At 39.1% G+C, this 13,909-nt stretch overlaps 1 protein-coding gene and 1 long non-coding RNA gene across 4 annotated transcripts in view; one reads left to right on the top strand and one right to left on the bottom strand.

Moving 5' to 3' along the window:
* AQP9 (aquaporin 9) overlaps nucleotides 1-9,924 on the bottom strand; it is a 26,110-nt gene extending 16,186 nt beyond the window's left edge. Inside the window, exons 1-2 of one of the 3 annotated variants that reach the window (XM_018069819.1) lie at nucleotides 9,819-9,924; nucleotides 9,412-9,540 (exon numbers count right to left, since the gene is read on the bottom strand). In XM_018069819.1, the coding sequence (XP_017925308.1) occupies nucleotides 9,412-9,513 (102 nt within the window). In that variant the 5' untranslated portion in view covers nucleotides 9,514-9,540; nucleotides 9,819-9,924. The other 2 variants (XM_008927161.3, XM_018069820.1) reach the window with 2 other exon arrangements.
* On the top strand, nucleotides 3,895-13,909 carry LOC108639110. Its single transcript, XR_001920281.1, has 3 exons — nucleotides 3,895-3,954; nucleotides 13,289-13,372; nucleotides 13,846-13,909. It is a non-coding gene; the product is annotated as an uncharacterized LOC108639110 (long non-coding RNA).

Here is a 13,909-nt window from a genome sequence, read left to right as displayed (position 1 = left end):
GTGCACTTTTGTGCTGAAATGTAGACAAAGTTTTGCAGATTCAAAGAAAAGGCCATTCTTACGAAAATATTACCCCTTTCTGGTCTGGTCAAGGATGATGAAAGAAGAGAACAGGAGCAGAGGAGATGGTTATAGAAAAAATAAGAGACAGCAACAACATCTCTGTATACCAAATACAAATTCTCAAGAGAAGGATGGAAATAACAGAGAGAAGCTGTGGCCTCCCTTCCCTGATTACCAGAACTAAGGAGAATCATACAGAAACAGCTGTGTAATCCTCTGGCATAGTAAGTTCTGCTCTGCATGTCACAGGGAAGCACATAACTACAGATGCTCCCTTTCTGTGCTCACCAGCCTCAGGAGGAGGCAGACAAGCCAGCTGGGACACAGCTGCACTCGGTGCACCTTGGGAAATGACTGCCTGTGCATGTACAGCAAAGGAACCACTGCAGGCACAGCCAGTGTGTGTGCCCATTCAGGGGTGGGAACACTGGGAACTGAACCTGCAAATCTGAACCATGCCACAGTAATAATTTCTCCATTTGCTGACCTTTTTAGAAGGAGAGAAAAAGTTGTCTCACACCTACTGTAGCTAGGTTGGCACAACTGGAAACTATCACCTAATCGTGTAATTACATGAGCAGCAATTTAATACCCTGTGAGTCTTTGCTTGACTGAGTTAAGACCAACTAGATCATCAAGTTGTAACTAAATATTCTAGGGTTTTAGGCCAAGCTCAGGCATCATTTGTGCCCACAAAACTCATTGATTAAACTACATGAAGTTAATGGGAGTTTAATTTATAGTAGAATATAGCCAGATCTCTTTATCTTATCTTGTCTGTCTTATGTTACCAGGTTTTCCTCTTAGCAGTTGTCTGTAGCTTGATTTGCTTAAATTTATTGGAGTAGCTTCAACACTGACTTTTTATGCTTACAAAGTAATTAGATTATTGTTATAAAGAACATGTTTGGGTGTGGAAGAGCTGTCTGCACCTTCTCTGCCAAAAAAACTTGCTTCATAGACATTAGATCCTTTTCTTTCTTTTAGATAGCAAGGCTAATGTTAGGAAAGGAAAACAATTGGCCTCCAATGAGCATAAAGTCCTATTACTGCCTGGAAGCCTGCAGGACTTTCTGCATCCCACTCATTAGACTAAAGACCTGTACTATTTTCAGGATTTTTGCAGATGCTTGTAATACCATTTTTCAGTGAAAATAGGATTTCCTGCAATACGTGAATCCAGAATTTTAGGGAATCTATTTTTCTACATGGAAAGCTTTAGGCATCTTAAAGCAAAATACTTATAAAAAAAAGCCTCCTTCTTATGAGAAGCCCTAGAGGTCATGTGCATTCATAGCCAGACACTCAGACTGTCACATTAAAGAAGCAGCCAAGTCTCCTGCTTTTCAGCAGTGTGGAGACAATGGCATGGGCGTTGTCACACCTTTTACATCAGCAGCTCCAAGCTGTGGTGAGTCACAGACAGGGTACCACAGGTGTCTCTGCAGGCAGACTGTGGCCTCAGTGGCTGCACAGCTGATGATGCTGTGCATGAGTGCACGTGCTACAAGGAATACAGAGTCAGCAGTTGCAAAAAAACCAGTTTTTTTAATTATAAGCTGTACATTTTCATTCAGGAAATGCTAGAAAAATAGTTCAGAATTTTCTGTTTTAGTCAGTTTTCAGGACAGAATCATACTTCAACAACCACAGCTAGTTATGAAGAATCTCCAAGGATCCCTCCACCAATGGAGTGTTTTCTGTAAGGCTGCCTTTGTTCAGGTAAGGCAGTAACCTTTTCCCACGCCACGCTTCCACCCTTGTTCTCCCACTGTTCCTCAGACAGGCATTTCCTGCTAGCCCAGGACTTGTCCTCTCCTGTTTTCCAGACTGGACAGGCCTGCAGTGCTGCTCTGGATTCTGCCATGTGTGCATTTGTTCCTGCCCAGAGCTGTGGAGGGGACAGACTGTCAGGCAGTGCAGTGTTAGGCTCAGGCTGTCCTTGCAGTGAGTGTCCTGCTATCCTAAAGCTGCCCATTCCAAATATGAGGGAGCAGAGTGATATCCTGGGATACCTCAGGACATGAGAGGAAGCCCTGGTATTTCACTTCTTAGGGAAATCCCCATGATTTCTTCAAGCAGCCAGACCTAGCACTGCATATTTAGGCCCTTAAAAGCAGGGATACAGGCTGGAAGAGTCCGAGAATCCTCTGAGGATTGGGAAAAGTGGTTGCATTTGCACTTCCCTGTTGGCAGGGATCTCTTTGATCAAAATTGCCCATGAAAACGGTACAGGGTTGCATGTGGAGTACTGTAGCCTTGTGCAGTTCCCCCTGCCCAACATTTATATTTCTATATAGAATTAGTTACTTATAAAAACAGTAAATAAACCTTTCAGTTTAAGAGGCACTGAGTGCTAAATTGATGGTGTCCTCCTAAAGGTCTTTAATTTGGAGTGTGTTTTAGAACTCACTTTCATTCCCACCTCCTTCCTTTACAAAACAAGTCTGCTTAAGAATTTATCTATTGCATTTCATAATAAGGTGTTTTGTAACACATTAAAAACTCATTCTACACAGAGTCATATTTTTGCTATGTTTCTGTGTTTTGTAGGGTCTTAATTTAGGCATGGCTCCTAAGCATTCTTTCAATAGGGGCAGTAATTCTAACAGCAAAAAAAGCAGGGATCTTTAGAGCTTCTAAAAGTCAGGGCATTAGCTCTGCAAGAATTCAAGTTGCAGGAAACTCCTGTTCTTTCAGGCAAGAACAATCTTCATCTAGTTTAATGTTTAATATTTTCTATCTTTTGTTAAATCAGACAGTACTTAAGCTTTTAAAGGTGAGATAAAAATACAGCTTACCTGTCAAAGTAATTCTTAAATCCTTTAAAAGCACATGGCTCTTATTTTATCATTAATTAAATGTTTGGTGGGGGTGGGAAGGATTTCTGTACATTACAATTTAATCAAGCTTAGAGTAATAAAAAATCACTGTATCTTTTCTCCTGATGATCTCCTGGGACACAACCAATATCCTCTTGGGTTCAGATGGATTTCCCTTTATGTTTTTTTCAGACTTGCCATCTAATAAATAAAGGGTGGAAAAAAACCCACCCTTATCATTTAGTTAATTAAATAGTATAGACATAAGCCTTAAAATTACTGACATTTTGAAACCATTTTCTAGTGACAGAAGGCATTACTACTTGGAGACATGAATGGAAATTTAATAAGTCTTTGGATGAATTGTGTATATAAGGCTTTTAAAACATATAAAGACCAGGTTCAAATTACTTTGTGGGAAAAAATACAGTAAAAATATTGAGGGACAGACTATGCTGTGTTATATAAACTGATGCTTTTAAATTTTTATTATTGCTTTTGCATATGCAATAGGAGACAAATAAAAGTTTGAAATCACCTGGAGAGACTGCAAAGGTCTGCATTTTCTCCTATTTTATTATGATTAATATTGCACTCTTCATCCTGAAATGCTAAATGCTTTTCTTTCCTGAATTATAGAGGGCAACTGGCTTGAGTTAGTTTCTTCAGTGAAGATTATTTTTATTTTCTTACTAATTTTTAGAAACTCAGGAGAGAAAGGAACTGAAATGTGATATTCAGACACTAACTTTAAGGAGTGAAACATTGCCCCTTACATCAGGGCTAGGAAGAAAAGGAAAGAAAATCTTACCTAGTAGCTTCTTGAGGAGAAAAAGAACCTATTCAGGTGCTGCTTCCCTCCCATGTTACATGTTTATTCTTGAGCTGAGATATGTTTCTTTGCTTTCCTTCCTACATCAACTGAAAAGCTTAAAATCTTTCTAACTCTTAAAATGTGTTTAGCCTCTGCATCAGCACTCAGGGAATCACAGCATTCAGGAGGAGTGCAAGAGAGGGCACTGCAGATTCTGAGACAGGAGGTTTTCTGGGCTCTCCTTGGAGTATAAAGGTAAATGTACATTTTCTTTTACTCTTTCCTTTGGGTGCAGGAAAAGAGTGGCTGATCTTTGCTGTGGCCTCCTGGTTGGAGGTGCGTAGTTATGAGGAATTAAAGCCTAAGCTATTTTCTGTTGAAAAGGAAAAAAAAAGGTGAGTGATTTTAATAGTAAAGAAACCTTTTATTTTTTAATAGTAAAAAATAGTAAAGAGTGGGTTAGAGAAACTGAGTCATGTTTGCCTTTAAATCAGATAATGGACTGGAGAGCTCACTAGAATTCACTCTTACCTAGAATGGTTTATTGAACAGTTGAGATCGCAAAGATATAAACTCACTGCATGGCACAAACTACATTTATTATCTTTTATTCAGTTCTCCAACTGTTTATGACAGTTTTAAAAAGTTATTACCTTTATTACCTTTTTTTTTATTTGGTGAAACTTTCAAAAAAACACCCTGTAAATTTGCATCTGTAAAAATGTAAATTTGAGTTTTGCACTCACAGTGGAACGTTGGAAAGATGCAAATATTCTGTAAGACTCAGGGAGAGGGCCTACACTTCAGTCCTACAGTTGCAAACTTTCTGGGAAAAAGTGGATCTACAGAAAAAGGTCTTGGAAAATTAAATTCACCTTGCTGTAAACTCTTGGTTAAACAATGAGAGCTGAGTTATGTGTTGGGGCTGACGTTGCAGAAATGAAGGTAATTTTCTTTCAAAGCTTTCATGCAACATAACATCTGAGTCACCTGAAAGTTTGAAATGTCATATACTGGAAAACTTAAGTTTGGATTGAAAAAAAAAGATTTCCTGTGACTTTTCAGCATTACTTGCTGTAATAAACATTTTGGGGTAAAAGAACAATTAGGTAACCCTCCTTTCAATTTTTTCACACTGCTAACTATTCCGCTGAATTAAAGAATGACTTCAGAAGCAGGAATGTTGTCTAGAAAAAACATTAATTGATTTTGATGATAGTAAAACTATAGAAATAATACCTATGTGCAAGAACCTCCTTAACCTCAGCACAGCTATGAGTCTTCATTACCACTTTGTCTTGTCTGCAATGCTGATTTAATACAGTTGCAAAAAGAGAAAGAGTTTGCACATCTTCACCAGAACCATTAACAAAATTTATTGCCATCAAAATATATGCAGTTATGACATTAGATTAATGAGTGACATCTATTATTTATTGGTTGTACTATAGTATTGCTGCTAGAGACCCTAAGGTGTGGATCTCTGACACAAGAGCTGCTTTCAAAGTGCAGACGTTGCCAAGGCCCATGGCATCATTATGTAATATTTAAAAAGCTGAGTGACATATCAAAATATCAATTATAAATACACTTTAAAAAACCTTTTTGTCTAGCTTTGACAAACTTAAGCTTACTTGTCTAAGAGCTAAAAATACAAGATTCTGTTCTCTGGGAAATTCATTGCTCATGGAAAATAAGGCAGCTCTTGAAGCTACTGATATTTAATTTTATATCTTGACAGTATGCAGAGCAAATCTTGTTTATACTATACGAAGAAAGTGCGTCCCTTTCACAAAAATTTAGAACATGGAGTTTACCTTTGTTTAAATTTTCTAAGAAGTGATTTTGTATTAAATGCTAAAGACTTAAGGGGTAAAGGATCAAAAGCTACGATTGCTTTCATGTAACTACATCATGTAATGAGAATTCTAACACGTGTTTAGAATAAGGGATACATGTTACCATACAGTATTGTAATTAACATGCCCTGGAAAATAGGACCACAAAATGAAAGATACAGAAAAGCTACTTAAATTTTAATCTTCTGGACTGAGCAAATCCATACAATGTCAATCTTGAAGACTTTTCAGGCAAGACTTAACTCTGCAACAAAGTAGGAGTGATACCTTACATAATGAGGTGGACAGAATATGAAAACAAGACAAAAATAATTTGATGATCAAAAGATAAATAGCCCTCCTTCTCATGAGCTGGACTATTTTCAGTGTAGGGTTTTATGAATTCAGTTCTTGCTTGTCCCCTGCATCCTCTGTGCACACACAAACATTTGCTTCAATGGGAGTTGCAAGAGGCTCCCCACCTCCAGCTGGAGACCAGGCTTATAGGAATATATATATGTACAGGAATATGTATTAGGAATACATATACTCCCCACTTGTCTTTATATGCTAAATGGAAGCCTGTGTTCTGTCTCAGCAAAGAAGTAGATGCTGCTCTGGAATCAGGAGATTCTGGCTCCTCTGCAGCTCCTTTCTGAGAAACAATGTTCAGTAAGATGCTCTTGAGAGTGAAAAAGAAATACAAGCTCTGTTAGGTGAGCAGTAGCTGTTAAAGGAAGCCACATGGCCCATTTGGCATCTCTTTCTGGAACTGTTTCAATTCAGATATACTTAATGGTGTATGTCAGAGTAAATCCCATTTTGTTTGAGAGCAATGCAGTCAAGATCCAAAGGGGAAATATGGAGAGAAGCATGACTAAAAGCAGAGAGGCAGTTGGATAGGTGAGTTCCAGACAGACTCTCTGAAAAGTCACATAAACCATCTATCTGATGCAGCATGGCTTCTTGGCTTTTTTGTGCTGGCTTCCAGATGTTGTCCTGCAGAGGAACTCACAGGAGCACCAAGAGGAGGAAATGTACTGACCCAGGGACATGATGGAGAGCAAAAAGCTCTCGAGAGAGCTCTTCCTCAAGGGAGGCCTTGGGGGCAGTCCCAGATACAGAAGGCTGAGGCTGTCTGAGGATGGGAAATGTGGCTCTCAGCCACCACGGTACAAATGGAGGGGAAACTTCCAGGCTCCTCAAGTTCAGTATTCCTCGCTGAACTCTGAGGTTGGAATCAGGTGCTTTGATGAGCTGAGAGAGGGGCTCATGTGGGCTATGTCTGTGTTATCAAGTTGTGCAGTGCAAACACCTGAGAACCTGACTGTGGACCTCCCAGGAGGGATTACTTATTTGGAGCATCTCCAGTCTGATCCACTGGACTGAGCATCCACTAATGGTCAGCACAGTTGCTGTGATTCTGGAGTTCACCTTCCACTTTATTTTCACTTGAAAAGAATTCCATCTACGTGCTCTGGGACCGTGCTGCAAGGCCAAGAGCAGCATGTGAGGTAGGGATGACCAGGAGATGTTATCCAGCTCTGTGCCCAGTGAGTTTCTCAAGGCTTATTGTCTCAAACCTGTACAACACTGCAGGTCACACCCTTCACAGCCTGAGGTGAAGGCTTGGGTTTTGCCTGATGAGTGATTTCACTTTCTAGATTTCCTGTTTGGAAAATAATGTTGCAAGGCTGAGAATTACCAAAGAGGGTTCGTTTAAGTTCATATTAGTATGTGGCCTTTGATGTATTCTCCGGAAAAAGTAGAAATAAGTGATCTGGAGGAATGGAATTTCACACAGGTAACTCCCAGTGTTGCTGGGCTGGTTGCAGATTTAGGTATGGCCAGTTAGCACTGGCCAGTTAGACAGACCCTGTGGGTAACAGAAAGGCTGTCTCAGCCTTACTCCCTGGAACAGGTGCCCCCCACAGGCTGTAAAACCCATCACAGGGAAAAAAAACCAGCTTTCAGCAAAGATCTGAAACAACTGTCCTGTAGGATGTGAACTCTCACCTCACTTTCACTTAGTAACAAGATTAAGACACATCCACCATCCTATTACCATCACTTCTTTTGCATACATGGTTCTGGTTTTTAAGGATTTCTGTCCTCTGGCTTACCAGGGTGCTCCTTTCATCAGCTCCAATTTAAGTGTTTAATATTTATCTGTACTTAAAGTGAAAGAAGTAGATGACTTAAGCTGACAGAGCTTAAAAGCAAAAGCAATAAATAACAGAAAAAACCCCTCAATTTCTTCAGAATAAACACTTTGTACTGCTGTTAACTTGTGCAGTCTGAACACAAATTGAGGTATCCAAGCACAGAGAAAGCTGCAGTTTAATCTATGTGAGGCTCTTCTCTGCTTTAAACCAAGGTTAGAACTAGAAAGGGTAAGATAGAAACGAGAAACTGAGATTATCAACAACAATGTTGTAGCTTCATTTTCTACTGCGTTCATATGGTGAATATACTAGAAAATGGGATCTGGGTTTGTATTTCCTCCTAGTCTTATCCAGCAGGACATTAAATAATAACATTTGCGGTCTAATCTGCACTTTAATACGTTTTCTTCACTTGCTTAATTTCATTAATGGAAAGAGGAGGATGATCTTGTGGCGAGGTCAGAGTACTGGAAGTCAGGTGATGTGGGTTATAGTCAGAGTTCTGCCGCAGGCTTCCTGTGCAGGCTGCTGTAATCAGGTTTGCTAATATACAAAATGAAGATAATGACATTTCCCCTCCTTGCCAGGGTGTTGTGACACTTAATTCATTAATGTTTGTAAAGTGCCCTGTGCTCCTTGCTTCTAAATGTGCTCCTTACTGTAATAATGTCTTATGGATGGTATTAAATTTGAGAATAATATTATTTTAGTGCCTGCACATTTCAGTTGGCTGAAGTGTAGTAAAAACCATTATTTTATGAGCTACTGGAATTTTTTAGATGACTTACTTGAAATTTAGCTAATACAGTTACATTTATAAAACATACTATGTCAGTATTATGCTTGCTTTGGTTTTTTTGTCCTTTTCACTGTGATGAAGTATTTAGCAATAAGCAAGACTGCTTTGTTCAGACTAAAAGGAGAAAGAAAGAGTTTGGCATAAATACTCTCACTGCTTGACTTCTAGCTCTGCTACTGAGCCTGCTCTCTACCCTGGTGAATCACAGGGTAGAGCTCTATGTCCCAGTCCAAAATGCACTGAAAAATTGAGAAAGATAAGAAGTAAAAAAAAATCTGGGGTTATAAAAACAGGGAGTTTTGGTATTTACCTAAATTGTAGCAGTGCTACAGGACCAAGCAACAGCATAATTTATGTAGTACAGTTAAAAATAAAACAAAAAATAGTTAACTTACAAAATCTCCAAAGGTTTGGCAATGCAACTCCCAATACATTCACTATCAATCGCATGGCTAAATTCCTACATTGCACAGGAAAACAACTCAGCTAAAATTTTCTTAATGTGCAACACAGTATGTTTGCTAAAGCAGATAGAATTAGTGAATAGGAGTGAAAGTAGAATAAACTGCTGAGTTTTTAACAAACAGAAGAGTATTAACAACATCCATTGTGCATATCTGAGTTTTTCAGAACTTGCTAATTCACTGAAATTCTGCAGCTCTATGAAATCTAATGCTGATCAGACAATTGTAATACATAAAGCTGTCTGGTTTTTATAGCCAGTGATAATTACACTGGGTGAAGAAAGGAATCACAAACTTACCGGCAAGAGGAGCAGTTCATTCAGGGCTGTGAATTGTCAGGAGCCACCACGCTGCTGGTACAGCACAGGGTAAAAGAGAACATGTCCCCTCACAGGCACTGTCCAACATTAGATTAGTAGGAAGAAAGGAAAGCAGCTGACACTTACTATCATTATAAAAGTTCCCAGGAACTCTGAGAGGGCTTCTTTAACCAAGCTGTTCTTCAAGGCAAATTTCTCCTTTAAACTCCTTTTGCTTTTCCGGCTCATTTTGGCTTCCTCTGTTGTTCTGGTGCCCTAGTTACAAACACACACAAAATTTGCTCTGTATCCGTCCCTGCTCCAGCTGAACTTTGACACTTTTACTTAAACATTGAAATATGAGATTTCATCTGTAGAGCCAGTGAAATCATCTGACTGCAGGCATTGAGAGAACCAACTCAACATGCCCTAACAATTCATCATGGGTTTGCCATTCTGTGCCTCCTCTAAGTACACTTCTATTTATACTCATTAGATAATACCCGTGAGTTCAAAATCAGAACTCTTTTCTTACAGAATGGATTAATCATTACCTTTCAGGCTATGTTACTTTTTTTTAAATCTTGGTAAAAATGAATAAAATGTTATTTTTATCATCCTGATCAAAAAGAAAGGCAAAAAGATAAACCACAAATAAGGAACCAAAATAGAGTTGCAAATTTCTCTCTGACCTAGATTGGTATTTAAACCACGCTACTATTGGCTGGCCAAGGTTTCAAGGGGAGGTTGTAAAAGAGGGTGAATGCTTGGGAGAATGCTGTGCTGTACCCTGTACACAAAAGCTCCTATCTTGTCACCTCTGAGAGATTTCAGTGGCTAATGAGGAATCTTACCTTGGTGTAGTGTGTTGAATTTGCATTTCACTCACAATACTCTTTTGGGACTAAATGTCTTGCTCTCTAGTGAACTCCCCTGTTTACATAAGACCAACGAGGCAGAATAAATTAGGAACATTTAATGAAATTTGCTTCGGTCCAGTGGCTCCCTATAATGCAGTAAAGGCAAGTGAGGGACTATATATCTCTCCAATTTGTTTAGCTTAAAAGTGCATAGGTGTTACAATATGAATCATAATAACAATACTTTCCATGGTCTTAAGACAAGAAGTTGTGGAATATCTCAAAGAATTGAGGCTCCTAGAGAAAAATATTACACTTTTATCTCTTAAGCATCTTGAAGGGTTTTATCAGATGGGATAGTGACTTGAAGCTGCCTGCTTGATTTACAAGTATTTTCTGTCGTTTGACTTGACACCAAAACCTTAGCCCAGTTCTGGTGGATTATTTTGGTATGTGTTGTAGATGCTCAGTGCCTTGGTTTGCATCTGTCCTAAACAGGACAGAGCTTTACAATCTGGGCAAATGAGCCCCTTCTGTTATCCCCCCAGTGCTCTTCCCTTCCTCCAACCAGGACCTGATGCATGTTCCCTCACCTTACAACCACCAGTTTCATCCCTTAACCACTCAGTTCACCCCCAAGACCCAGTTTTAATCTTTAACTGATTTTCTGTGCCCTTTTACTTACCTTTCTCTACCTGTGCATCCAAACACCACTTTGCCTTTGGCTGTTTCAGCAAACACTGGCCTGTGGAGCACCACGTAGCTGGTGAATCATGAGATGACTCTGTGCTGGTGCTGCCTGAGCCAGGTGAGCTGCAGGTCCTGCTTTACAGGACCTGCCTGTGGCACAGACAGCTGGGGAGCTGCCTCTAAGAAGCCTCTGAAAATAGCCTGTGTAGAGCAGTTGGAAAACCTTTACCCTACACCACTGAGAAAAGATATTATTCAGGACCTTAATTATCACAGCATGCTAAAGTATATGTTTGTTATGTCTCTGAGAGAAGTCAGAATTATGTACACAGCAGAGCTGAGGATGCTAGGGAGGCCATTCATTAGAGTGGGAATAAGATAAACCACTTCCTCTCTTCCAGGAAAATGATAAATAAATATGTTAGGAAAGCAATTTTTAGTTATTTGGTTTTAACTGTTCTTTCTCTTAAGCAGATGCAAGTCTCACTCACAAAGAAATATGTGGGTACCTCTGAGTTTAGTCTCATAACAGGGGTTAAGACATTAATGCTATTTTTCAACTAATTGTAGGGCAATAACATGTCAGATACAGAAATTCCTACTCACTTGTCCAGATCATGTTGCCTTCCTTATAACAATTTTCTCTCTTTACAGGGTGGAGAACTGGAACAAATACAGTTATTTTGCATTTGATTGTTTTCAGATTGTCTTCAATACTTTATAGAAATCATACTATTTAACCCCATTATTAAGAACTGTGATGCTAAGTTAGACCAAAGGTCCTCTTCAGCTTCATAATGAGATTCAATCAGATGCTCTAAGAAAGTATTGAAGAACAGAGTACACCGGGTTCCCATGGGAAATCCTTGCTTGCTTTTGACAGTTGGCAATTTAAAGTCACTGCCACACTTTTCAAAGAGAAAAGGGGGCAGCAAAGAACACTTGAACTAAGTTTCGCCTTTTATTGTATTGAGAAGGAGATTCTAAAGACATTTTCCAAATCTAACAAATAAGTATGTAGCAATACAAGAAAGACAAGTAAAATGTAAAGATAAACACCAGGAAAGCTTTGACCTTAATTCCTAACCAATTTGATTAATCCTCTGTTTTACTACCTCTTAGTCACATGCAATGGACCACTTGGTTGGACAATGGAAAGGAAATACTCTGTGGTTACTGTTTCCTGCTGCTCCCAGTGTTATAATGACAAGGATACTGGCAGTGCCACCCATAAATATTGACAACTGTGGTATCTGAGGGAAAAAAATGCAAGCTCCTCCAAAAATGGAAGCTATATATGTTAGGAGCATGCATATTAAATGTAGAACCACAACAGAGCTCACCAAAAAGATTTTAAGGTTTTGCCAAGAATGTGGAAGTAACAGTATAAATGTTTTCAAATTCCATTAGCAGAGGAGCCCTGCAAGAGATTAAGTAAAGCCATAGAGGGTGAGAGGTAGAAGCAGCATTCAGGGTTACTAACTCCATAGCTGAAAGAATTATTTGCCTTGCCAAAGAACCAAACATGGGGGGCTGAATGTGAGGAACTGTCCATAAAATAAATTGCCAGTAGGAAACACCTCAAGAGAAATTTTAAGTTAAAGAGTAACTAATTGCTGGAGCTGCACAGTATTTCCACCAAGGGATTAAAGTGTTCAGCTTCTCAAGTGCTAGCACCAGTGGGTTGTTTTTTGCTCAACCTGATCCTCATGCCAGAACAGAACAGAGGAAATGTACCAATGGTCCACAGATCTTTCAAGAGAGTCCTCCAAAGGTGACCATGGGAACTACAAAGCTGTCAATATGACTTCTGTGCCAGGGAAATTAGATGAACAGCTGTAAAAAAATAAAATCAGATATAGCTCATGCTCTGGAGAAGCATCAAATGGATTCTGTTAAGGGAGGTTGTGCCTCACAAATCTATTGACATTCTTTAAAGACTTCAAAAAGCACATTGATATTATTGTTCATTCTTGAATGTGTGATCAGTGTAACTTTAGACTGCAAAACTAAGACTCTTGGGACCCTTACCCCCAAGGCAGTCTGGACTGAACTATTTCTTCTCTTCACCTGGATTCAAGCAGAGCAGGAATTCACATGGTGTATATAACTTAACCATTTTTATAGTAATCTTCACTCCTATACAAATAGCAAAGTAGAGAATAATACACATAGCTCCCACAGTTTAAATCCCATGGGTAACAGTATATACTGTACTGAATTTTTAATAGCACATTATTCAGAGTATCACATAAATTGTTATTACTGATGTAATAAAACCTAAACCAACACAGCTGGAGAGACTGAGGCTATAAATACACCATATATTTTTTGTATTGTAATAATATGGGCCAAATTATTTTAAAGTCTGCTGATTTTAGTTGAATTAGACAAACTCTGAATGTGTATCTCTACTATAATTTATATCCCTTGTCAAATACCTCTGCCTAATTTATATTTCAATTTTCATCTAGAAACTGCTGCATGGTCCTTAAAGGATGTTCTCTGTTTCGTGGATTGATTCTGCTGCTGGGGAACTCAAAGAAAAAAAAATCCAGGTGAGGAAGATATGAAGACACTGTAATTCAGCATTCTAAGGGTTTTTGCATACACGATCTCCCTATTTCTTTAGTTCTTGTGTTTTCTGATCAGCCTTCTGTCTCTGCTGTAGTCTCTGGAGAAAAAGTGCTCAACAAGGGAAATATTTGCAGTGTGCAGTTCTAGTTTAGCTAAGCCCACCTTGGAGGAGGGGCAGGGCACATGAGGGGACCCTTTGAGAATTTGTTCTTTCTTCTCCGTTTCTGTGATCTCAGTGTCCAGATAAAACATTTCAGATCATGAATATGAGATCAAAACCACACCACATATGTGTTTTTAAGCTTTTTGCTGGTAATCTTTAAGGCCTGATTGAAAGCTTGTTGAAGTCTGCTTTTGCTGACAGCTGACTGGGAGCTGGTAAATGTTGTCACGATTTTCAAGAAGGACAAGGAGGAGGACCCCTGAAACTACAGGCCTGTCACTCTCATTTCAGTGCCTGGTAAAGTTATGGAGAAGATTATTCTGGAAAAACACATGAAAGGCAACGCAGTCACTGG

This window comes from Manacus vitellinus, unplaced genomic scaffold, assembly GCF_001715985.3.
Source record: "Manacus vitellinus isolate BGI_N305 unplaced genomic scaffold, ASM171598v3 scaffold_16_pilon, whole genome shotgun sequence".
NCBI lineage: Eukaryota > Metazoa > Chordata > Aves > Passeriformes > Pipridae > Manacus > Manacus vitellinus.
Note: the sequence above shows the minus strand (reverse complement) of the source record. Positions and strands in the feature narration are given on the sequence as shown.